General features: G+C 41.9%; 1 protein-coding gene across 2 annotated transcripts in view; it reads left to right on the forward strand.

The window, feature by feature from the left end:
* Positions 1-17,177, forward strand: part of GRIN2B (glutamate ionotropic receptor NMDA type subunit 2B) — a 277,582-nt gene extending 260,405 nt beyond the window's left edge. For both annotated transcript variants that reach the window (XM_087442717.1, XM_014791338.2), the window contains 4 exons: positions 7,712-7,872; positions 9,701-9,888; positions 12,479-12,717; positions 15,303-17,177. In XM_087442717.1, the coding sequence (XP_087298843.1) occupies positions 7,712-7,872; positions 9,701-9,888; positions 12,479-12,717; positions 15,303-17,156 (2,442 nt within the window). In that variant the 3' untranslated portion in view covers positions 17,157-17,177. The remainder of the gene's footprint in view (positions 1-7,711; positions 7,873-9,700; positions 9,889-12,478; positions 12,718-15,302) is intronic.
* The last annotated feature ends 9,025 nt before the right edge of the window (positions 17,178-26,202 follow it).

The raw sequence follows: 26,202 nt of genomic DNA on the forward strand, positions 1-26,202 counted from the left end.
TGGAATTTTGGTGGCACTGGTATACACCTCTGTGGTCTTATATTTTACCTAGTTGTGCACATGCCATCTTTCATATTCTTGGAAGGTGGGACAGTATGTGATGATGCTTCTGTTCCTCCTAATTCCCCTTGGTGCCCAGACCATCATTTAAGCTCAGGTCATCCTCAGCTCCTGTCTATCTTATTCCTTCCAACCTGTTCTTCATACTGGCACCTCTGGGCTCTTTCTAACACAAAAATCCAGTCTTGACACTATCATAATTCTTCAGTTGCTTCTGATAATGAAGATGATGATGATGACAGTAATAATAATGATAATGACAGTAATAATAGCTAATATAGCATATTTATCATGTGCCAGGCACAATGCTGATACTTTGCCCAGATTAACTGGTTGAATAGTAAGAAGCCTTATGAGGTAGGTACTATTATTAGCCCCATTGTAGAAATGTGGAAACTGAGGCACAGAGAAGTTAAGTGGGTTGCTCCAGGTCACATAGCTATCAAGCGGCAGAGCTGTGATTTGAACTCAGGCAGTTTGGCTCCAGAGGCTCTGCTGTGTCTTATCCCTTAAAGCCTGAGCTTTAAACATCTTTACACAGAATTCAACTCCCTTGTGATCCAGGCCCTGCCTCCCTCTTCAGCTCCTTCTACTTCTAGTCGCCACAGCCATTATCTGTTAGGCTTTGGCAATGACCAGCTGCTCGTGGTCTCCAATCATGCCTGGGCTCTCTCACTGTCCTGTCTTTGCGCAGACTGTTGCCTCCATCTAGAAACTTCTTTTTCTCTCTAGTCCAACTAGAAAACTCTTTCTTTGAATTAGCCCCAGTGCTACAGCCTCTGTGATGCTGTTCAGGACAGCACCCTTTGCTCTGTGCCCCCACTGCCACGTGGGCATGGCTGCTCCATAGCACCCATCACGTTGCTCACTGCCCCCTAGCCACACCAAGCTGGTCCCCTTGCCAGGCCTTTGCGTTTGCTGTTCCTTGGGCCTGATACACTTTCTGATTTTTGCATGCCTGGTTTCTTCTCATTATTCAGGTTTCTATTCAGATGCCACCTTCTCAGAGAGGCCTTACCAGGACAGCAGTCTAAACTTGTTCTCCTACCAATCACTCTTTTATCTTATGTAATAGCTGTTTCAATTTTTCATAGCACTTTATTTTCATGATTTGAAATCATCTGTGTTCCAGTTATCCATTGCTGCACAAATACCTCAACACTTAGTGACTTAAAGCAACAACCATTTCATTGTATTTCACTATTTTGTGGGTCAGATACTTGGACAGGGCTTGGCTGGGTGATTCTTCTGCTTCATGTGGCATCAACCAAGGTCACTTGGTATTTAGCTGGTGGCTAGGCTAAGCTGAAATGTCCAAGATGGCTTTACTCTAATGCCTGGTGCCCTGACTGGAATAGCTGGAAGGCTGGGCTCAGCTGGGACTGTAGACAGAGCATCCACATGGGTGGCTCCAGCAAGGTTGCCTCAGGGTTGTTGGACTTCTTACAGGGTGGACTGCTTCCCTCGGAGAGAGATTCCAAGAAGCCCATGTGGAAACTGCAAAGCTTCGTATGACCTAGCCTCAGAAGTCCCAGAAGATTACTTCTGCACATTCTATTTGTCAAACAAGTCACCAAGTCCAGGCTAGAATCAAGGAGAGGGGACATAGTCCTCACCTCCTGATGTGAGGAGTGGCAAAGAAGTTGCGGCTGGCTTTAGTCTACTACATTAAAAAAAAAAAAAAAAAAAAACAGACTTATTATCTTCTTCCCTTCTTTGCAATGTGAACTCTTTAAGGCAGGATCTTATTCTTCTGTAATGCATCCCCAGCACCCAGAATAGTGTCTACACATGAAAGATGCTGATAAATACTTGCTGAATATCTGTATGAATGAAAGAATAAATGAATGGACAAATGAATGAATGAAAAAAGAAATGAATGAATTTGAATGAATGTTTACATCTCTGACTCTCTCGTATATAAACTAATTGAAAACAAAGTCTGATTTTTTTCATCTTTGTATCCTCAGTTCCTGATATCGCCATCTACACTAATAGATGCTCAGTAAATATTTGCCAAATGAATTAATGCATTTTAATTGTTATAGTTAAAGGAGATAATGTGAGTTATTCCCAGCACATACATAGGTGTTGAATGTGAGTAGCTATTATTAATGAGTTAATAATGCCTTATACATAGGAAAATCAGTTTATATATTAGTTTAATAAATAAAAAAAAATAGACCAGATCTCCACTTCCCTGCTTCCTTCGCCTCTCCCTTTCTTCTCTGCAACAAGCTGTCTGAGAGGCCCTCTATTGGGAAGGCGGCAGCCATAACCGCCCCAGAGCCCTCCAGTCCAATCATCTGTGCATGGGTTCAGGGACCCTTACTCCTGGTCTTCTGGCACCTTTCTCCTTGCCTGACTGACAAGACTAATTCACTTTGTGGTCATTAAGATGGGGGCTGAGATGATGATCTGAACAACTCAGAGGCCTAAATTCTGATTCCTTGACGCTCTCTAGGAGGATCAAGTGAGATTACAGTTCTCTTGACATTCTGGCATTGTTTTGCTCTTGTGCGAGTGTGTGCTTACAGTAATTGCTGAAAGCCACGTGTCGAATCTAGAGGGGGAGTGGGAGTTGGCATTTGATATGCCAGAAAGGGAAGGGTATGCTCACCAGGTGGCCTCACGTACAGTGTGTGGCTTCACTCCCCAGTCAACAGGAGTGGACTAATTGGCTAGCATTTGAGCCTGCAGCGGGAAGGCTCAGCTCCCCGCAGTCAAGTCTCAGCTTGTCCTTCTACTTCACCACATGGCCTCGAACAACTTACTTGGCCTCTTCAGGGCTTTAGTTGCCTCCTCTGTGAAATGGGATTGATCCCTAAATTTCCTTCCTTTTTGTGTTTTTATTTCTCTACCCAAATCTGTTTTTATAATCCTAATATGGGTAACTCTGGAAAAAGATTCCAAGTTTCAGAAAGCCCTATGATGGCCAAAGGTGACTAATAAGGAGTACTGTGTAAAATTCCCTACTTTAAAATCAGACTGAGCTTCTTAATCCAGTGCGGGTCTCCTTGGTGTATTGGGTTCTTAAATTTTTTTAGAAATTGTTTCTTGGGGTCTTCCGTATTCTACAGACTTGAAGACTTCTGGTTCTTGACAGTGTTAAATTTTACTCTTTCCCAAAGCTCCAGAGAGCATCGATTGCCACTCAGGTTAAACAAGTGCCATATAATGCCTCACAGTGTAAGTTTTATTACAAGGGCAATTATTGGAAGCATCAAGGTATTTGGAAGAATATTTTTTCCTTCTTTCCCACAGGCCTCGCTAAACATACAGTTCTCCGTGGTCATAAATTTTAGTAAGTTCAAGTTCCAGTGACAGCTTTTAAAAAATCTATGTTTTATTTAAACCTCACCAATCTGGGAAAAGAATTTTCAAGCACGCTCACTCTGCTTCTGCTTTGGCTAATTCTGGGGCAGTGCACTTTCCCTGTTGGCCTGCAGACTGGCTAGTTTAAGGAACAAATTAGAGAATAAGAGTTCTCAATCTTAGAAACATTGCCTAACATAGGACAATTTTAGATATTAGAACTTCATCCTTATAAAAGCAATTAATAATTTTGAGAATCCACCATGTGCCAGATATCGTGTTAAGTGGTTTTCTATATGTTATCTTATTATTCATTAAAAATAATACTTCCAGGGCCAGCCCCAGTGGCCGAGTAGTTGAGTTCGGCTTGCTCCACTTCAGCACCCGAGTTTGGTTCCCAGGCGTGGACCTACACCACTCCTCTGTCAGTTGCCATGCTGTGGCAGTGGCTCACATAAAAAAAGAGGAAGATTGGCAACAGATATTAGCTCAGGGCAAATCTTCCTCAGCAAAAAATAAATAAATAAATAGATAAATAATACTTCCAGGAAAATGGGACTCTGTGAGTTTAAGTAACTTGCCCATGTTCATACAGCTGGTCAGAGACAGAGCTGGAATTCAAATCCAAATTGTCTGCCTCCAAGACCAGTGCTTTCCACAGACTGCACCTTCCCATTGTTTAGGGCTGGCTGGTTTCTCTGATTATTTTCTTATGGAGAATGCTTTAACTATATAAGAGTCTTGCTATGTTATTATTTAATTCCTTTAGTTTTGTGTGTGTGTGTGAGGAAGATCAGCCCTGAGCTAACATCCATGCTAATCCTCCTCTTTTTGCTGAGGAAGACCGGCTCTGAGCTAACATCTATTGCCAATCCTCCTCCTTTTGTTTCCCCAAAGCCCCAGTGGATAGTTGTATGTAATAGTTGCACATCCTTCTAGTTGCTGTATGTGGGATGCGGCCTCAGCATGGCCGGAGAAGCGGTGCGTCGGCACGCACCAGGGATCTGAACCCAGGCCGCCAGTAGCGGAGCACGCACATTTAACCACTAAGTCACGGGGCCAGTCCCCCCAATTCCTTTTGTTTTTTAATAGTTTTAATTTATTTTTAAATATTTTCTCCCAGTTGGTGGCTTGTCTTTTCATGATCTTAACTGTGTTTTTCAAAGAGAAGTTCTTAATTTTGATGAAGTCTAATTTATCTTTTTTTTTTCTTTTTGGTGGATTGTGTTTTTGGTGTTATATCTAAGAAATCTTTGTCTAACTCAAGTTTACAAGGATTTTTCTCCTAGTAATGTTATAATTTTAGGATTTATATTTAGGTATATGATCCACTTTAATTTTTTTATATCTTGTGAGGTGTGAAGTGAAGTTCTTTTTTTGCATATGGATATCTAATTGTTCCAACACCATTTGTCGAAGACTTTCCTCTCTCCACTGAATTGCCTTTGCACCATATATGTGTTGGTCTGTTGTTGGGCACTCTATTCTGTTACAATGATCTCTTTACTGTTTCTATGCTAATGTCACGCTGTCCTGTACTATAGCTTTATAATAAGTCTTGAAGTCAGGTAATATAAGTCCTTCACTTTGTTCTTCTTTTTCAAAGTTGTCTTGGCTATTCCTTTATCATTTCTTTAGTTTTGTCTATTCAGGGATATGTTTATAAAACAGCATCTGGAAATCTAAAGATAATTTAAAATTCAAAGTTACTAAAGAGTAGTATAGAAACTTTCCATAATCTAGCTTCATCAGGAAGTGAGGCACTCTGAGTATTAGATTCCATTTGATTAATGAAAAATTGTTCCGTATACCTTACATGGATTGCCAATTTTCAAAAAAACTAGAATGTAATAATTTATACCAGAATTGTATTGAACATGATTTCAGCTTTCATTGATGTTTCAGAAAATACTTGGGGCCCTATGGTATCTTAGTCATTGTGAGCATCAGTTGTCATTGTCCTGGCAAAGTGAGAAGTTACTGATCAAAGGGAGTTTATTTAGTTATATTGCTGTCTGCCATAATATCTACTCTACTTTTGATTTGTAGTACTTTTTCAAACATCTGAAGTGTTATAATGGACAGTGATATGCATGGCATTCTGCTGTCTGTCTCTTCCAATAAAGCATATCCTTGTTTACTTTAAACTTGCTATCTGCTGGGGACAGAGGAGTACTATTAATTAAGCCAGTTGATCCCTGATAATGTTGGTCATCACTGCCACTGTGTGACATTGTCCTCTGTTGGGCCTCAGGTTTTTCATTTGTAAAATGAAAGGTTTGGACTAGTTAACCTTGAGTGGCTCATCCAACTCTAAAATTCTTTGACTCTTTTCTAGTGTCGTCATTCACTTAAAAATGACAACCCCTTTAGAAATAATGAAGCAAAAACTCTTAATGGCAAAAAGCCCTATGGTAAGTCAAACTCGGAGCTTTTTGAGTCAGGAAGTAGTAAACTTTTTTGTTTTTGGTGAGGAAGATTGGCCCTGAGCTAACACCTATTGCCAGTATTTCTCTTTTTGCTTGAGAAAGAGTGGTGCTGAGCTAACATCTATGCCCATCTTCCTCTGTTTTGTATGTGGGTCGCTGCCACAGCATGGCTTGATGAGTAGTGTATGTCTGCGCCTGAGATCTGAACCCTCAAACCTGAGGCTGCCAAAGCAGAGCACGCTAAACTTAACCACTATGCCACCAGGCTGGCTCAGGAAGTAGCAATCTTTTGATGCATCACAGACTGCCTAACACCACTACATGACTCTACTTTTAACTATGGCCAACTCTGAGCAATTAAGATGGCATTTATGGCTTATGGTACTGCGACATTTTGTGGTCCGTGAATCCCCTCTTGAGCTTCTCAAGTCAAGGGAAAGGGAAAGGAGAATGGCTCTCAGGTCAAGCACCTCCAAAGGTCCAGAGTACTCCTAGTTGGCAGGGTAGCTTTTCAAATGTATCTCCAAAGTAAATAGTATAGTATTGAAACCAAGAAGACTTTAAATATCTACATCGTCTTTCCTATGCCAAGGTGTAGCAGAGCTCCCCTGGTCATATTCTGTCTGATCATTGCTGTACTATTAGAATGAGAAGCTTGGAGAGTGTGAAGTTCTCTAGGGAATGTAGACATGAATTAAAAAGAATAAGAGGAACATTTATTGAGCATATTTGTTGAGCACTTACTGTGCACAAGGTGCTATGTGAAGTACTTCTTATGCGTTATATCATTTAATTCTCACAACAATCTTGAAAACTAGACATTATCATCTTCTTACAAATGAGGAAATGATGCACAGAGATTTCGTGTTATTTGCCCAAGGTCACACAGTAGTAAGTGGCAGAGCTGGTCGTCAATCTATATCTGTCTCAATCCAGAGATTAAACTCTCTTAGTGACTACGTCAGAGACTAGCTCTCATAACTTAGCCAGCTCATTTAGAGAGTAATCGAATTTGTAGTATGAACTACAGTGATCTAAACAAAGAACACAAAGTACTGATGGGTCACTTTTGGGTAGATTTAATGGAAGAAAAAACTCATGGAAGGTTTCCTGAAGAAACTGCTTTGAGTTACATTTTGAGACTAGAGACATGAATTGGCCTGGAGAGAAAGGCCAGTTCATGCTGAAGGGATAGATTATATGAGGCGATGAAGATACAAATGAACAAACTATGTGTTCAGGAAGCAATGTACAGACTTACTCATTGCAGGGCAACAGCCAGAAATAAAGCCAATGTCAGAGGGATGAAAATCCAAGAGATTTTACTTTATGATGATATGCACTGGAGATCCACTCTCAGTTCTTAAGCAAGGGAAGGAACATAAATAAAATTGTATTTGATTTTACAATTTATCCTACAACTGATGTTGTAGGATGTGTCAGCGAAGGTCAAGAGAAAATTTCTTAGCAAAACATATTTGATACCCAACAAATTATTTTCAGGAGTATAATGTAGCTCACCTCACTAAGGCCCTGTGACCTTAATAGTGCAATGACGATGTATTGAAGCCCATAAATTAAGAGGCCTGGGAGCAAATTTTACACAATTTTTAGAAATAAAGGTGACTAGTCCACTGCAGTTAAGCTAACAGCACATTTCCATCATCACTGGTATTGTGCAGTGTGCATAAATGGAACACACAGGGTTACAGATTAAAGTCAGGGTTGGGCAAATAGAAAGCGCTCAACAATGTGTATTAAATTGAGTTGAATTGAAGTCCACTTTCAGATAGCAATTGCTGCTCCTGAGTGAGGGCTAATGTATTTGGTGAACTATAGTTTGGTCCCTTCCATTATAAATCTACTAATAGTAACTTAATATCTCTTCATGTTTTCTTTCTCTCCAGTTCCAGAGACCTAATGACTTCTCACCTCCTTTCCGCTTTGGGACTGTGCCCAATGGCAGCACAGAGAGGAATATTCGCAATAACTATGCAGAAATGCATGCCTACATGGGAAAGTTCAACCAGAGGGGTGTAGATGATGCATTGCTTTCCCTGAAAACAGGGTAAGAACTGCTTCCAAGCTCAGAGTCTTTGATATGTTTCCCACATTTATTAAACATACGTTGAATCAGATGTACTATGCTTGGGTGCCGTACAAAGTTAAAGCAAATAAGACTTCATTTGCTCTTTACAGATTTCCAAGTTAAATTTGACGGTATAATTCAGGCCAGTACACAGAGATTCCTATGCTATTATTTACTTCTCTGCATTTTTTTTACCAATTATATTCTACTTAGATTAATGTCACCATCAAACAGGAATTAAATAGATGTCAAAGTAGAAGGGAAGACTCAAGGATAAGGTTCATGTGTTATTCATGAAATAAAGACCTGTTGACTCAGAAGTGAAAACAATGATTCTGGTGTCTTATGGACAAGAAAAAAATAAAAGAAGAAAAGGGTCAAAGTTTTTAGACAACAAACACTAAGAATGTGTTGACTGATCTCCAGTTCCAGCTTTTGTTGGCATTCTTTGCTCCAGCTCTGTACTCTAGGAAGTATTTGTTCATTAGAAGGAGCTCATGAACTGCAAATATGTTGGCTTGCATAATCCCAGCCACATTGGTCCCTTTAATTATTTGGCCTCGCAGAAGCCACAGCTATGGAATGAGACAGACAATTGAGCATGATGTTGAGATTTTGGGGTCAAGGGGTCTTGTCTCTGATTTCCTGTGTTGTATGATAACTAGCAGCACTTGGATCTCCTGGTGGCTCCAGTTCTAGAAGAGTCACCCAGATGCGTGGTTACTTAAATACTGTTGTACTCTAGATCTTATCACCATAAAGTCACAGCCGATTTCAGAAGATGGGATTTGAGCTTGGGGTAGGACCACTTGGGGGACTGGTCCCTGGTACATCCACAGTTCTCAATCATATCAGAGCTGGGGCTTTTTGGTGTGCCACCTTTCTATAGGGTACTCATGGACCTTTTAAAAATTTTTCTGGGTCTTATCATGCCAGAAAGGGATTATTTATTCTTAAGGAGGGATAAAGCTAACTTCACTTGTGAAAGTGAAGGGGATGATGTGTGCTTTTCTTTCTTGCAGACCTCTCTATTACCTGTATGGCTATACCCGAATTTCTTCCTCTACCTTTGATGTATTTAAATGTTGATTTTAAATATTGATCCATGCCTTCCTGCCCTTACCCCTAGTATTCTCCCTTTCCTACATACTCTTTCCTTGCAAAGCACAATATATAAAATGGGTTCTTACATGTTCAGGAATTTCAGAGATCTGAGCTCTTCTATATGTTGCATTGTCTTGTAGTTTCATACGTTTTCTCTTAATACAAGCCTGTGCTGCCACCACCCAACTACTCATTTCTCTCCTTGTGCTGCAAAACAGAATATTGAAACCTTTCTGACTACAAAAATAGCATTGCACATCTACTGAAACTCATACACCTACCCTTATCCACACTGTGGACTGTAATAAACTGAGAAATTAAAAATGTTATATACATCTAGCCCATGCTATTTGTTGTTATCATTGTGATGGTTACTTTTCATTATTTCTGTTATTATTTTTATTGATTCCTTTTACTCCTTCTCCTTTTCAGACACAGCTTATGAGTTGGCTTTAGGCTTAACTTACATTCTCATCATTCCCAATGGGAGGGAAAGAACTCCTCCTTTCAACCTGAAATCACATAAAGAACAGCCTGAGATTTGGGCTTTAGATTCTGGCTGAGTTCCAACTTGAGCCTTACTTTGAACCAATTCTTCCCAGAGTTAGCTGGAACCCTACTGCTTCATGTTAATGGCCTCATAGGTAGTTTTGTACTAAAATTCCTCCATTGAATTTTGTTTGTTTGCTTCTTTCTTGCATAGAAAACTGGATGCTTTCATCTATGATGCAGCAGTGCTGAACTACATGGCAGGCAGAGATGAAGGCTGCAAGCTGGTGACCATTGGCAGTGGGAAAGTCTTTGCTTCCACTGGTTATGGCATTGCCATCCAAAAAGATTCTGGGTGGAAGCGCCAGGTGGACCTTGCTATCCTGCAGCTCTTTGGAGATGGTGAGTTAAAGAAAAAGTGCCTATTTGGCCTCTTCTGATGGCCAGTCCAAAACATCAACCCTTTTTCCTTCTCCGTTTCTCTCACCCCTGCATTTCTAGCATTTCTAGAAAAGCATTTCACGGTATTCTATGAGATTTGGGAGGTATGTATTAGTTTGCTAGGGCTACCATAACAAAGAACCACAAACTGAGTGACTTAAACAACAGAAATTTGTCTCACAGTTCTGGAGGCCAGAAGTCTAAGATCAAAGTGTTGGCATTGGTTCCCCCTGAGAGCCTCAAGGGAGAATCTGTTCTACACCTCGCCCCTAGTTTTGGTGGTTTGCTGGCAGTCTTTAGTGTTCCTGGGCTTGTAGACACATCATCCCATCTCTGCCTTAATGTTCACATGGCCTTTTCCCTTGTGCATGTTTTCCCTCTGTGCATGTCTATGTCTCATTTCCTCTGTTTTTAAAGATACCAGTTATATTGGATTAGGGGCTCACCCTACTCTAGGATGACCTCATCTTAGCTAATTACATCTGCAATGACCCTATTTCCAAATAAAGTCACATTTCAAGGTCCTGGGGGTTAGGACTTCAACATAGGAATTTGGGGGGACACAATTCAACTCATAACAGGGTGAAATTTGGGGGAGAAGATTAAAGTAGTTGGTTAAGGAGGTATGTTTTGGGATTGCAGGCTATGATCAAACCTTCAGGGATAAAGTAAGAGAGGCTAGTATTAGATGTTCCAAACAATCTTCTCACATGTGGCCAGAGAAGTGGATAGAACTTTGGAAAGTTCTCTGCTTTTTATGTGCCCAGAGCAAGAGTAGAGAAATATACTTGTGGCTATCTACTCATTCTTCCCTCTCTCTCATCTTGCTCTTTCATCTGAAAAAGGTAGGAAGCAGGACTAGGATCCTCAGAGGCAGACACCCAGAAGGTACTTGCCAGTGTCATTCTGGCTGCAGACTGAGCAGCCAACTTGCTTTGAGAAAATCTCATTGTAGGAGATGAGATTTCATTATACTCATGTCTTCTGCATTGCTCTTCACTTTATTGTCCGAAGTACCTACTTCTCCTGTTAGCCTCACAGAAGCTAATCCAGTTATGGATGAGCAGCCTGACTCTGCTTGGCCCCACAGGCCATCAGCCAAGCGGTTCTCTAAATTATGTCTGCAGAATCTATTCTGTTAGGGTTGAGATAAGAGGCAAAAGAGCACAGCTGGATTTTCAGAATCCAGGTGAAGTTGGTTATTCCACTAGTTAGGAAAATCATAGGTTGATCAAAGAAATGAGTAAAAAATGATTTGATTAACATTGGAAAGAGGAGGGGGTTATAGCTGGAGTGTTGACAAGCTGTTTTGGTATAAGAGCTTCTGTGATTTTAATGTAGCTATCACTTAAAAGCAATAAAGAAGACTCTATCTATGAGGAAGAGCAGCAGTGGAGATTATCTGTAAACGTTGCCAAGGCTCTAGTCACATTATGCAAACAAAGTTCAAATTTTTCACTAAACCGGAACTATTGGAACAGGCAATTTTCTTCATAAGATTTTCAGAATTTTGCTCATCTAGAATTAGATGCATTCTAGGGCACATGGTTTCTTTCATTTTTCTTTGGTCTAGGATTTCTACCTTTCTAATTGCTGGTATCCAGTGAAGTGGATAAAGATTATTAAAACCTGGCATGAATTGAATTAATCAAAGCTTCCTTCAGAAGTGTTTAAAGGAGGCATGTCTGAATTTGTTGGTCTCATTTTATTCAAGCTTACTCCCCTTTACCCTTAATATTTATATTTTCCTCTACAGCAAGAGATCAGTAAGTCTGAGAGTCCCTAGGGAATCAATCAGTCTTTTTGCTGATGTCTGTCTTTCCTCCCCTCACCCAACCTGCTTCACACATTTTTAAGATCATTTTTTTGAATCACTTATTTGATTATGTTATTCCTCACTGTCTACAAAATAAAATGCAAAGTGCTTAGTCTGATACTCAAGCCCTCAGCAATCTTGCAACAACCTTTTTTATTCAGCTTCCTTTGCCTATTATTATTCTGTTTGAACTGTTCTGCATGCTGTTCCCTAAATAAGCCTTGTATTTTCCCACCTCCCTCCCATTCATCATGCTATTTCTGCAGGCTGCAGTGCCTTTTTGTATGGTATAAATTAAAATTTACCATCCCCACCTCCAAGTCCTACCTCCCTCATGAAAACCCACTGGCCACCCCATCCACAAAATTACTGTCACTAATTTGAACTCTTGTTTCTTGCATAAATATTATTGCAATATATTATTGATTCTTTGTATCCCAATTTACACTGGATAGAAAATAGAAAGCAGAAGTAATGTCTCATATCTTTGTATCACTTGCAGTACCCACGTTATATTTTCATTGAATACTTATTCGATATATTGATAAATTAACATATAACAGTATTAATAAAATTACTGTTAACTTTCTCCATTAATTTGCTTTGTTTGTGTCTCCTTGTCTCTTTCTGTTTCCTGTTTTTCTCTCTCTTCCCCAACACCCTTCTGGTCCCCTTTTTTCTACTTCTTTCCTTTCTTCCCTCTTTATTCTCTTTGCCTTTCTGCTCTGTCTCCAGGGGAGATGGAGGAGCTGGAAGCTCTCTGGCTCACTGGCATTTGCCACAATGAGAAGAATGAGGTCATGAGCAGCCAGCTGGACATTGACAACATGGCAGGAGTCTTCTACATGTTGGGGGCGGCCATGGCTCTCAGCCTCATCACCTTCATCTGCGAACACCTTTTCTATTGGCAGTTCCGGCATTGCTTTATGGGTGTCTGTTCTGGCAAGCCTGGCATGGTCTTCTCCATCAGCAGAGTAAGTGCTTTGATCTAGGTGCCAGGAGCTTGTGAAGGACAGCTTAGCCTAGGCTGTGCAAAGTGGAGAGACCCAGGAGGCCACTAACTCTAGTCTTATGCTGCTAAAGCAAGAAACCACATCATGTATGTTTCCCCAGAGGGTTGGGTGGTATAATTTCAAGTGGCTCAAAAGACAGGTGGTGCTATTTTTCCTTCAAGAAACAGCTTTCTGTGTGGGATTTGAGCATTGAGTTCTCAATAAGAACTGGCAGATCTATCAAAATGAAAAATTTGGCCTTTTACCAAATGCCTTTCATTATCATTAGTTAATTCTATATAGGCTGGATTATTCATTTAATCCTTTTTTAAAAATCACATTTCTATTTAAATAGTGAAATGTAACATATCTCTGTTATTCTGACAAAGGTATATTTTTGGTAGTTTCACTGTTTCACTCTGTTTTAACCGTGTGTGAGTTATGGGGAGTTAAAGTGCTTAACAGAACCTTCAGAAATAAATCCTGACCCATAGGGAATTTACATTCCAGAAACTTCCTTAATTGGAGCAAGAGTATAACTCTTCAGTCATTCTTTAGTTAAGTCTCTTCTACATTTCTAGTCACAAAGTGAGGATTTGGAACACAGTTTTGAATATGAACAGAAGGTCACAGGGAAGAATTAGAAAAAAAAAGTGGGCTTCGTTTGATCTTGTTAATAAAGTCATGGGACTCATTCACGAGAGGTGAGCTCAAATGTCGTTTTAGAATAGAGGTTTAGATTTCAGATATAACCAACTTTGGCTCTAATGGAGTTATGTAATAAAAAGGATTTCTCATTAAATTGTTCCATCTTTTGATCATTTTCCTATAGTATTTTATTGGTAGAGAGCAATTTTCTCTCTGGCTGTGTTTATTCCAGCCATTCGGTAACCTGGGAGCAGGAGGATGGAACTTGTGGTTCCTCAGTCACATTGTTCCACTTTGTGGCCCATCCCGAGGTCTCAGATTGGGTGATGGCACAAGCAATAGGAGTGGTGACCTGTAATAGAAGTCCCATTCATAGCCCTTTGACGTGATCAATGCCTCTGTAGAGAAAAAGGGCTTGGCATTTTCTCTTGGCCATAATCAAGGAGAGTTGGAAAGGAGGCCTGAGAAGGAAATAGAGTAACCTTACCTTGAAGCTCTTACATCTTGCTGCTGCCGTCTGGACAGGGAGGCTCATCTCATCTAAACCTTTCTTCTTTTCCATTTAGCTGGCATTCTCCTTTCTGATCTTCTCTCCTTTCCTCCCCATCCACAGGGACAACTTCCCTTTCCAAATTAATCCCCTTTGTTTTAAAGATACAATTCAAACAACCTCCTCTTCAAATACTTCCCTTGCCAGAGAGAAAAGTTCCAAATTTTTCCACCTTTCGAGGCAGGGAACAAGATATTAGCAGGCTGGCTTGACTTTAGACTTGGACCCAATTCATAACCTCCCCTGGGTGGTGTTCTTCAAGGCCCTGTACGAGGAGCTATACACAGGGAATTCTCAATCAATACTAATTTGTTAAGATATTAATTATATATGATAAGATTAAGTGAGTGAGAAAGTATAAGAAGGAAACTAGGAGCTAAAGAGAGAATAAATGAGAGGGTTTGACAAGGGCATTATTTATTCCTATTTAGTACTTGATATCTGTCCCAATTCTTCCCTCCCACAGTGTAGGTCACAGCAAGAGAAAAATCCTTCTTTGACCCCAGGCCTTCCTAATTCTCACTGTGAATTTGGTTCAGGCTTGGCTCAAGAAGAGAACTGCTCAGCTGTTATCTGGTGACCAAAATCCTAAAAGCTGCTCAAAATTTGTCAGAGCTGGAAAAGAGTGGCAATTGTGAGCTATTGAGCTACCATGTGCTTACTGCAGCCAAGGGTGGCCAGCCAGGGCAGAACAGCCCCGACATCTGTAGAACATTGCTATTGATTTCCAGGAGGCTAAAAATGTTTTTTGCTACTGGTTGATACCATTTTTAAGATGACAAGATTTTTAAGGCCTTTATTTATTTATTTATTTATTTTTTTGCTGAGGAAGATTGGCCCTGAGCTAACATCTATTGCCAATCTTCCTCTTTTTGCATGCAAGACACTGCCACAGCATGGACACTGATGAGTGGTGTAGACCCACACCCAGGAACCGAACCTGGGCTGCTGAAGTAGAGTGCACCAAACTTAACCACTAGGCCACAGGGCTAGCTGGCTGGCCCTAAGGCCTCATTTTTAAGATGCGAAAACCTGGGCATAGAAAAGAAAATCAGTGCAAGTCAGAGGTGGAATTAAGACAAGGATGGTATGTCTTGAGATTCCAGTCTATTTGCTGATGTCGCGTAGTGTAGCCATGCCTCTCTCTGATAGCCAGGCCACTGACCTTAGCTCATGATATGAGGCTTGCTAAATGCAGGGGGATAAATCAGGCAAGCTTCTAGCCACATCTTTCTGTGAGTGTATAAGACCATTTCATGTTTTCCCTGACTTTTCTTATCCAGTTAGATAATTAGTAGTGGGAGGGGGCATTCTTTATGTTCACTTTTAGCCTCACTGGATACCTAATCCATCCCATCCTCTTCTTCAGGGTATCTACAGCTGCATCCATGGAGTAGCTATCGAAGAGCGCCAATCCGTGATGAACTCCCCCACCGCGACCATGAACAACACACACTCCAACATCCTGCGCCTGCTCCGCACGGCCAAGAACATGGCTAACCTGTCTGGTGTGAACGGTTCCCCACAGAGTGCCCTGGACTTCATCCGACGCGAGTCATCCGTCTATGACATCTCTGAACACCGCCGCAGCTTCACGCATTCTGACTGCAAATCCTACAACAACCCTCCCTGCGAGGAGAACCTCTTCAGTGACTATATCAGTGAGGTGGAGAGAACTTTTGGTAACCTGCAGCTGAAGGACAGCAATGTATACCAAGACCACTATCACCACCACCACCGGCCCCACAGCATCGGCAGTGCCAGCTCCATCGATGGGCTCTATGACTGTGACAACCCGCCCTTCACCACCCAGCCAAGGTCCATCAGCAAGAAGCCCCTGGACATTGGCCTGCCCTCCTCCAAACACAGCCAGCTAAGTGACCTGTACGGCAAGTTCTCCTTCAAGAGCGACCGCTACAGTGGCCATGATGACTTGATCCGCTCAGACGTGTCTGACATCTCTACCCACACCGTCACCTATGGAAACATTGAGGGCAATGCTGCCAAGAGGCGTAAGCAGCAATATAAGGACAGCCTGAAGAAGCGGCCAGCCTCGGCCAAGTCCCGACGGGAATTTGATGAGATCGAGCTGGCCTACCGTCGCCGGCCGCCCCGCTCCCCTGACCACAAGCGCTACTTCAGGGACAAGGAAGGGCTACGGGACTTCTACCTGGACCAGTTCCGCACAAAGGAGAACTCACCCCACTGGGAGCACGTGGACCTGACGGATATCTACAAGGAGCGTAGTGATGACTTTAAGCGCGACTCAGTCAGTGGAGGAGGGCCCTGTACCAACAGGTCTCACGTCAAACATGGGACAGGCGACAAACACGTGGTCAGCGGGGTCCCAGCACCTTGGGAGAAGAACCTGACCAACGTGGATTGGGAGGAGCGCTCCGGGGGCAACTTCTGCCGCAGCTGCCCCTCAAAGCTGCACAACTACTCCACGACGGTGGCAGGGCAGAATTCGGGCAGGCAGGCATGTATCCGGTGTGAGGCCTGCAAAAAAGCAGGTAACCTGTATGACATTAGTGAGGACAACTCCCTACAGGAGCTGGACCAGCCGGCTGCCCCTGTGGCAGTGACATCAAATGCCTCCGCTACCAAGTACCCCCAGAGCCCGACTAACTCAAAGGCCCAGAAGAAGAACCGGAACAAACTGCGCCGGCAGCACTCCTACGACACCTTCGTGGACCTGCAGAAGGAAGAAGCCGCCTTGGCCCCACGCAGCGTCAGCCTGAAAGACAAAGGCCGTTTCCTGGATGGGAGTCCCTACGCCCACATGTTTGAGATGCCAGCTGGTGAGAGCACCTTTGCCAACAACAAGTCCTCAGTGCCCGCTGCCGGGCACCACCACCATAACAACCCCGGCAGCGGCTACATGCTCAGCAAGTCGCTCTACCCCGACCGGGTCACGCAAAACCCTTTCATCCCCACTTTTGGGGACGACCAGTGCTTGCTCCATGGCAGCAAATCCTACTTCTTCAGGCAGCCCACGGTGGCGGGGGTGCCGAAAGCCAGGCCGGACTTCCGCGCCCTTGTCACCAACAAGCCGGTGGTCTCGGCCCTTCATGGGGCTGTGCCAGGCCGTTTCCAGAAAGACATCTGTATAGGGAACCAGTCCAACCCCTGTGTGCCTAACAACAAAAACCCCAGGGCTTTCAATGGCTCCAGCAATGGGCATGTTTATGAGAAACTTTCTAGCATTGAGTCTGATGTCTGAGTGAGGGAAGAGAGAGGTTAAAGTGGGTATGGGAGGGTAGGGCTGTGGGCATGTAGTGCACATGTCACAGAGGGTGATGGGGGTGAACTTGGTTCCCGTTTGCTTCTTTCTTGTTGTTTTAATTAATTTATGGGATCCTGGAGTTCTGATTCCTTGTGAGGGCAACCCTGGTGACCAGCACCATCTCTCCTCCCTTTCCAGTTCGCTCCTCTTTTCCTCATCTGTCAGTCATTCCTGTTGCTGTGAGAGGAAGCAGTGGGCTCCCTCAGCATGGGAGGGCAAAGTGGAGAAAGGAAGTGGCTGCATGTCAGCTTCCTCCTAGCGTGGAAGGACTCTTTGCCACCCACTTCGAGTGAAGCAAGGAGAAGCAAAAGGCCACGTGAGCACAGGATAGCTCTTCCCAAACTAATCTTTATGTTTAAGTGAGGAAGAAAAAGCATCTAAAGAAGACTGTTTAGCATACTGCCTATGAATGAAAAGAGGCTTTTGCTAAATTCTTGTTGTTTGGATAGCTTCCATTTACGGATAATGTGCCCAACAGAGGGTGGGAGGCCATGTGTGTTTATGTATAAGCCAAAAAAATGTTTGCTTCATGAGACTCATTAGTGGTGAACTGGAGTGAAAGGTCATTGGTGGATGATGGAAAGTACATCATATTTGTGTTCCATGGTGCGTTGGAGGCCCGAGAGGATGGGCTGTGTGTGCATGTGTGTCCATATACACTTGCACACATGTGTAGTATACACACACATGTGGTCAGGGACCTATAAATGTAGAAGGCAACCTTGACTCATAATGTTGTTTCTTTCGATATCCCTCAGCAATTTGCTTGTTTTGGCTTGTATACAAACAGAGATGGTCATACGTTACCTGAATTCTGGCTGTTTCTCCCCTTCACCCTTCCTGAATGAGTAGAATGGAAGTTTTTGACACAGAAGATTCTGTCATCTAGACAAAAAGGTGGTGAACAGTCTTAGAAGAGCAAGGTACAAAAGTAAGTCCTTCGTGGTTGCCAATACTTTCCACCAGTTTTGGCCAAGAACCTTCCAGGAAGGCTAAAGGGAAACAGAAGCAGCCATAATTCTTTTGCCCACACTTGAGGGCAAAAGATTCTCTAAAGCTCTTTTGAGCTTGTTAGACCCTCAGCTGGCCAAGATTTGGGGAGGAGCTAAGTAAGTCTTTGAAGAATAGGGGAGTCATTTATGGTAGGGTAAGTGAGAGAGGGGGATGTTTTCAACACTTTGATCCCTTCTTACTTAACCTGGAGCTAGGACAGCAGGCTTATTCCCCCAGAATTGATCATGGAACAGACAGTTAAGAGGAATGAGCTTGCTCCATGAGTACAGCTCAGGAGGCGTGAAGGGAAGGGAAGAGATTTGGGAGTGGGAAGGGTAGAAGGGGAGGGACTCCCTCTCTACCCCATTGGGTCTGGCTCCCTGAGAATGTGACATTGAGCCCAGTGTGAACACTCTCGGTAGAAGCCCTTCCACCTTCCTGCAACCCTTCTTTCCCTCCCAGATTGCACCATTCAAGAATAAGATAGATATATATATATATATATATATATATATATATATATAAAACTCCAGGGATGAGGGTACTGGCAGATGTGATGCCCCCTTCACTAAAAGTTGGAAACTTGAGAAGGGAAATGAATATTTGTCACTGCCAGTCCTGAAACTTGGGGTAAGGATGTTCTATGGGTCAGTTCCATTGTCCTGCCGTCCTCTCCTTTACACAGGGTGGCAGCCTAAGAGCCCGGGTCTGTTTGGAAGCTTGACTGCAGGATCTCCATGTTGCACACAGGACATATAAACCAGAAAGGTGCTCATCCTCCTCTGGAAGGAAGCTGCCATGTCTCTTCAAGTCACACCCTCCAGGGCTGCTCTCTGCCTTCCTGTCTGCCCTGACTCACTACCCTGCCTCATTCCCTGCCCTCGACTGCTGTCCCCTGCCCTCCTCCTTGATTTTTACCTCAGTATCTTTTATTTTAAAGCCAACTGAAGGCCTTGTAAAGCTTTGTTTTCTTTCTAAAATGAACCTGGGGGCAAGGGGCTGATCCTCTCACAGATTTGGAGAGAGGAGCACCGAGTGCTTTACCTTAGATTCAAGGAAAGACTTTGAGAGAGAGGACAGAAGGCGTGAGGCGTCTCCAGGAGGAAGAAGGAGAAGGGCCATATAAACATTGCTTCACCCTGACTCTGTCCAAGGTCAGGGGCTCCTCCCCTCACTCTTCCTCTTACCTCACCCCTTTCAAATAAAAAACCAAACCAACTAACCTAGCGAACAGCAATCTAGAACAAAGGGGGCTCTGTTGGTCTCCACTGGTGACAGAAATCAAGATGGTGTTTATTTCATATGTAAATATTTTGTTTTCTAATTAATTTTGTATAGATAAAGTGTTCTCTTGTGAGTATTCAGGGTGTTGGGCTGGAGGGAGTGGGGTGGGGATGGGAATGAAGGGGGAAAAGTGTTTTGTTATGGATTTTCATTTTCCATTGGGGGAATTGTTTTGTATGGCTTTTGCTTTGGGGTGTCTGGAAAAAAGTGAATGGGAATGGAGGCCACTGTGTGAAAAAGCCAGGGAAAAGTAATTTGTGTCCGTGCTCCCCTGCCTCACCAGTCTTCTTATTGGTCTGTGAGAAGTGTTCATGCCTGTCGGCCTGGGCTTGTCACAGGGTCCAGTTTGGCTCTAAGCAAACCTCAGGTCCAGCTCCTAGGGTATCTTCTAGGTAGACCATAGAGTCCCAACATTCCACACAAAGTCAAGCTGGTGGCACCATATTTTTCCTGTCAGCTCCTAGGGTAAGAAAGATTCCCAAAAGGGCTTAAACCAGAATTGAGTTCAAATTAACCTCTCATTCTTGATGTGGCTGAGAGGTTTCAGGAAGCCCAGTCCTGAGAAATCTCCTAGCAGCCTCCTCTGATGTTTAACAACCATCTCAGTCACTCTGACTCTTTTCTTCCTAGTACCTGGGCACTGGACCTCTCCCCGCTCCCTCTCTCACTCCTTAGACATCAGCACTGCAAGCATACCCAGAAAATTCCCACTACATCTACTCTTTGAAGCATGTGATATCTGGTTACAGGGTGGTAGCACTGGATACCTGTCTTACAAATTCACATGCTTTTCTAGAAAAGGTTACCAAATCTGCTCAAAACTCAGTGGCCAGATGATTCTCTTAGAAAGGTTGCAGAAGTTGGTTTTAGAGGTAGAAGGGTGGGTATGTGAGGGACGGTGCCAATAGTGACTTTATATTTCCCTTGTCCTCATTTCTGCCATCAGGAAGGTGCTATTTGCCTCTAGCCAGGTATTCATAACCTGACCTTGGATTAACCAGACAAATAGAATTTCTTTCACTGGACTGTTGGCTTTGTGAAGGGTGGCAGCCTCTCTCTCTTTACTGCAGGATGAAATTTCCAAATCCATTTACCCGAGATACTACATTACATTTTTTCATATCCCCCCATCATCAAAAGCTGTCAGCTGGATAATTTTATTTTTCTAAACCCCTTCTTTAGCCCCAGTTAGTCACTTCTCTTGAACTGGGTGTTTGAATTGGGACCGAGTAAGATATTCACAGCCTGCTCAAGAAAGCTTAAAGAAGGGAAGGCTGGGCATTGTCAAGTTTTAGATGTTACTTCATTCCAAAATAACAAGCCAGGAAAAATGCATGAGGATGAATTCAGCAGTAAGCCTCATCTATTCCACAGATAGTTCTGGATAAAGACCCAATCTATCCAAAACTGTGAGATTCCACAGACACCCTCAGGAACATCAGTTGTTCCAATTTTCTTCAGAATCCATGCTTTCTATCTTTTGTGTCCTCTTTCATTCCCTTCCATGGTGGAAGTGGGTTAGTGAGTGTGGTCCTATATTGCTCCTTTCAGTGACAATGCTTAAATCTCAGCATTTCCACTGACCTCAGATAATTTGACCTTTGAATTTGCCTGAGTCAGGAATATGCACACCCTTCAGAGTGATGCATGTACGGTAGGTCTTGTAATTTCAAAGTATGTCACTGTGTATCCTCAGCCAGAACGTGGGAAACACCCTTGATGTGGATTCCCCTATACTAGCCACAGCTATGTTGTAATTATGGGAAAAAAATCCCAAATGATTCCATTAAATGTTGGTGGTTTCAGTAGTGCCAAAATGCATATGCAATGTGATAAAATAGCATTCATCTATATGATTAAGTGAATATTACCCACCCAGTTTTCCGTGGTCATCAGGAGTTACCCACGGGGTAATTCTCTGCATGGGAGGTGAAGAAACTGTGTTACCAAAACTGTAGCATGCCGGTCACTGCACATCTCATTTAAGAACTAGGGTTCTCTGTTTTTGTTTTTTGTTTAGTTGTTAGTTAGTTCAAGATTTAGGAAGAGAATAACCAGATTGTTTGGGATATAGCCTTTGGAAAAAGCTATTCCAGGAATCACTTTATTCTTTTAATCCTCTTCTTTCTAAAAAACAAAGCCCTGTCATTGCTTAACACCCTGTGTGTGTCTGTTTGGTGTGTTAGGAATGATTCAGAAGTATGCATAAATGATGCAGCCACAGTGCTATTGATGAATACATTAGGCATTTCCAGGTATTGTGGGCATAACTTACATATTCTCTGAGCCCAAAGCCATATAAGAAACGTATGCTCAGTAGACTGCCAAATACTTTGGTAGAGCATTTGCTTTCTTCACTTGAGTGTCATAGACTCTTCTTCCTATCTAAGGAACTCTTTATGGATGATGGACAGTTATACTGGAATCGGTCTGGCCTCACAAATGGTATATGGTCCATGGTGTGATTTTAGAGATCCTGAGAAAACCTTCCCCTTTCATTCTCCACCCCACTCCAACTACTGGCTTCCCACACAGATATATTCCTTTTGCACTGAGCTGCTCATCTGTCATTTAGATGAAAATAATCCCAGGAAAGGTAACATATGAAGCCATATTAGGAATTTATACATTTAAACACCTAGTTTACATTAGGATTCTGATTCCTTTTCCTGGGAATAAAGTAATGGTACAAGAGAAGGAGGAGAGAGCAAAGAACACTAAGAGTAACAGAGAAGGGAGTGAAGATACAGGTTCTAAAGTATAAAGACATTTAAACCATATCCCATCTTCCACCTGCTTTTATTTAAGGCTCATGTGACACAGGAATAGGACTCCTAACTAGGAATTATTTTCAATAAGCAGTCACATGAGTATGTAGTTTATGAAGTTCTAAATTCAATACCTTGTAGGGTAGGTTAAGGACTATGACTCCATAGAAAATGGAAGACTGATGCTTCTCCTCTATTACAGGTTACTGCATAAGTGACTAGAAAGATCAAATTTAATTAATGTTATGATAATAAAAGGTTACTGTAATTATCTGTTCTCTGTCCCAGCTCAATTAATTTTCCAGTTTAGCTGAGTTGTTCTATATTCTGTACTTCCCTACCTCCATGCAGGGTGCCCAATGATCCCAACACATACTAACGTTAAGGAGTTACTGGACTACCAGGTGCAACTTAACCAGTGGGCAATTCTTTTTCAGTCCTACCAGATATTCAAGACATCACTAAAATGTAGATTCATCAGTCTGAGAACTTCTAATACCGATCTAGATCTAGGATTTCATTCTAGTTTGGGGGTTCCAGTATTATATAAAATCACAGGATTTCTGAATACATCCCATCTCCATCCCATTCCAACCATGTTGACTCAATCATGCAGAGGCCCAATGGGTTCTATGACTTAAAGTAGATAAAGCTATTTATTCTCAAAAACCTTGAATGAAAGTCAGGGCTATTTCCATGCCTTGAACAGATTGGTGAAGTTTCGGGCCTCAAATTTACAATATTGAAGCAAGGAAAAAAACAATTTTGCCCAAAGAATGGTGGGTTAGGATAGCAGTACTGGGAATAAGTGGGTGAAGTTAGAAATCATCCACATTTCTCTGCCAGTGTGTCCATTTGCATCCATCTCAAAGTTCATCACAGTGAGTTTCTGGTGCTATTCCATGCTTTAAAACATAATTGCTGGTGTGATTATGAAGCTGAGGACTTCTGATGAGAACTGAAGGTGGAAAGCAGAGTGGATGAGTAGAATTTCCCATAACCTTGGGGCTCTGTTATGTAGAATCCGTGTTTGGCAAAGGTAAAAGAAATGGAACTGAGTGCAAGGATTAAGGGTACAATTAAAAAGCACAACACTAAGTCCATTATAAAGCTGTTATTTTAAAGATTTGGTTTCCACACTTTAAACATGAAGTCTCTTTATTTATAATTATTTTAGCATTGTGATTTAGGAGGTGGAGCAGATTCCAGTACTATGCAGGAGAAAAAAATAAAAGCTCCAGTTAAATATGTTAGTTCAATTAAACCAATGTCTATTGAGTACATACTATGCCTCTGGGCTGGTGCTGTGAAGAATACAAAAGATTTTAAAATGGAGTATATTGTAGTCACATATAATTTTTGAATGCAAAAGTATAAAATATTTAAATGTATGTATTATGTATGTATAAATAGGTATGCATAAATTAGTATATTTATACATGCAGGTTTAATTTTTTCTGGTTTTAGGGTATGAGTCAAAGATATTATCCATTATATTATTTAAAAAATACTGCAGAGCTTCAGTTCTCCTCATCATGGCCAGGCCTGAGCCTCTTCTTTTAGAATTATTTTACTTCCCAGAGCTAAAACTCTGAAATTCCCTCTCTCACCACAACCTTGTACTTTCTATGTCTTATCTACCTTCCTTCAAGCTCCTTCTGTTGTTTTGGTCCATAAACCTCTCTGACTTCATTTACTTCCCTCTTTGCTGTAACCCTGTGTTCACCCACAACAGTGCTCTCACCAGCAATCTCTTTTTCCTCTCGCCTTCCACCTCTAAGAATAGAAGGTCTTAAGCTTATGATAAAGAACACATATTCAATCCAGTTAATCTCACCTGAACCCCACCCAGCCTGGACATCTTTTTTATTTCTCCAATGTTGACTCCATGTCACCTTCTCCAAAGTTTGTTAAATTCATTTTTCATTTTCCTTTCATTTTCATCTCCTCTCTTGCTATAGGATATCTTTCTTACCATATTACTAAGAAAAAGTATCTGATTTTTTATCACATAACCTGTCTTCTCTTCCTTTAAATTTCTCCTTTCCTTCCTCTTTTCCATCCTCCCTCCCAACTCAGAGCTCCTGCTCCTTGTGCTCTGAAACTCACCCTCTGACCTCTTCTAAGGTCTACTCCAGCTGATAGTACTTCTCTCTGTTGCATCCTTAGTCTCTTCTACACATCTGCCTACAACTATCTCTAAAAACAAATCTCTCAATCCTACACTATCTCTAAAAACAAATCCTACAACAATCTCTAAAAACAAAACTTCTCTCAATCCAATTAGGTTCTTGAATTCCTGTGCTATCTTTATTTGTCTTTTCACTTCCAAGCTTCTCAAAAGGGTCATCTTTCTTCCCTTCCTCACCTATTGCTCATGGCTTAAACTTTAAAATTGGGCTGTACCTTGCCACCTGACTAAAACTACTCTGTGGCAATGTTCCAATGAACTTCTTGTTACAAAAGCCAATAACCTTTTTTTTTTCCTGCTCTTTGGCCTCTTGAATATTAACCTAAATTTACCATTGGGAAGCAGTACGTTCTGGTTTTCATCCTAGCCTCTGGCCCTCTGTTTGTGTTCTGTCACTGGCTCCTGCTCTTTCTCCTGTCCCCTTAGCATTGACTTGCCGCGGTGTTCTGAGCTTGACCCTCTTCTCCGCCTCGTCTCCATGCCTCTGTAGCTATACTTCTGTTATCCACAACTTCAGTGACTCTCTGAATGAGGATGAATTCCAAGTCTTCACTCTTAGACCCTACTTTTCACTTCAACTTAATGCATGTATTTCCAGTCACCTCCTGGACAACTAACTATGTTTTGAGTCAAATATCCAAGACCATCCCTGCAAACCAACATAATCACCAAGCTCCTCCTTTTGATTAATGGTACCACCATTCCTTCTATCACCAAACTAAAGATTTTTGGCCTTTTTTCCTCCTCCATTCACCTCATCCTGCACATCTAATCATTTGGAAAGCCTGTTAATTCTTACCCCTCAAGTTTCCCAGTCTTCTCTTTTCATTCAGGCCCTTCCCTCTTGTCTGGATTATTTCCTTGTCTTTTAGCATTGTTCCAAGATTTTACATTTGAATCTACTCTTATCAGTACTCACTTCCTAAATACAAATTAAATCATGTCACTCCCCAACTCAGAAAACAAAAACAAAAAACCTTCAATGCATTATACTTGCCATAGTCTACCAGCAAGAATAACTTCTTGTTATTGGCCTGTGTGTGCCCATGGCCCAGACAAGCTGAATCACACATTTATCTCTTACCTTTCCTATACCGACTTGTTTTCCCACTCGTGTCTTCCTTAAACTTCTCCCTTTGCCCAAAATTCTCTCCTTCCTATCTCCCAACTCACTGCCTTTTTGGATAATATCCATCTCCCTCTATACAAATCTTCAAAGATCAGAACAAATGGGCCATCGTGTCCACCTTCCTTCATCTCCTATCCAAATATGTATGTATATATTTAGGCCTTTTGTGAATGCCCATAACACTTTAATTGTATCTCTCTAGTGGCAGCTATCACAGACTATCTTATTTTATGGTTATTTGGTTATACATCTCATCTCCTCTGCTAGATTATAAACTCCCTGGGGTTAGGGACCATGCATTTATTCATCTTTTTATCTCTTGTAGCACCTACCAGTGCATCTTGTGTAGGGAAGGCAGTGGTAAATATTTGTTATTATAATTGAAAAGGAATCACTTTATGTTGCCCACAGGGTACTTGAATATTCAGTAAAACCTAAGGCTGAGTCTCTCCACATTTATCTCTGTATTTCTGCACCTACTCACAATCACAGCAATACACTACATATATGAATTTCCATGTTGATTATTATTTCAAATGAGAATTTGGATTTTTCTAAGTTTTGCCTTGTACTTGGAAGTTATTCTGTGACTGTTTTCCAGTTAGTAGAGTGTACTTG

Source organism: Ceratotherium simum, chromosome 17 (assembly GCF_057802395.1).
Source record: "Ceratotherium simum simum isolate JZ-2026a chromosome 17, ASM5780239v1, whole genome shotgun sequence".
NCBI classification, from domain to species: Eukaryota; Metazoa; Chordata; class Mammalia; order Perissodactyla; family Rhinocerotidae; genus Ceratotherium; species Ceratotherium simum.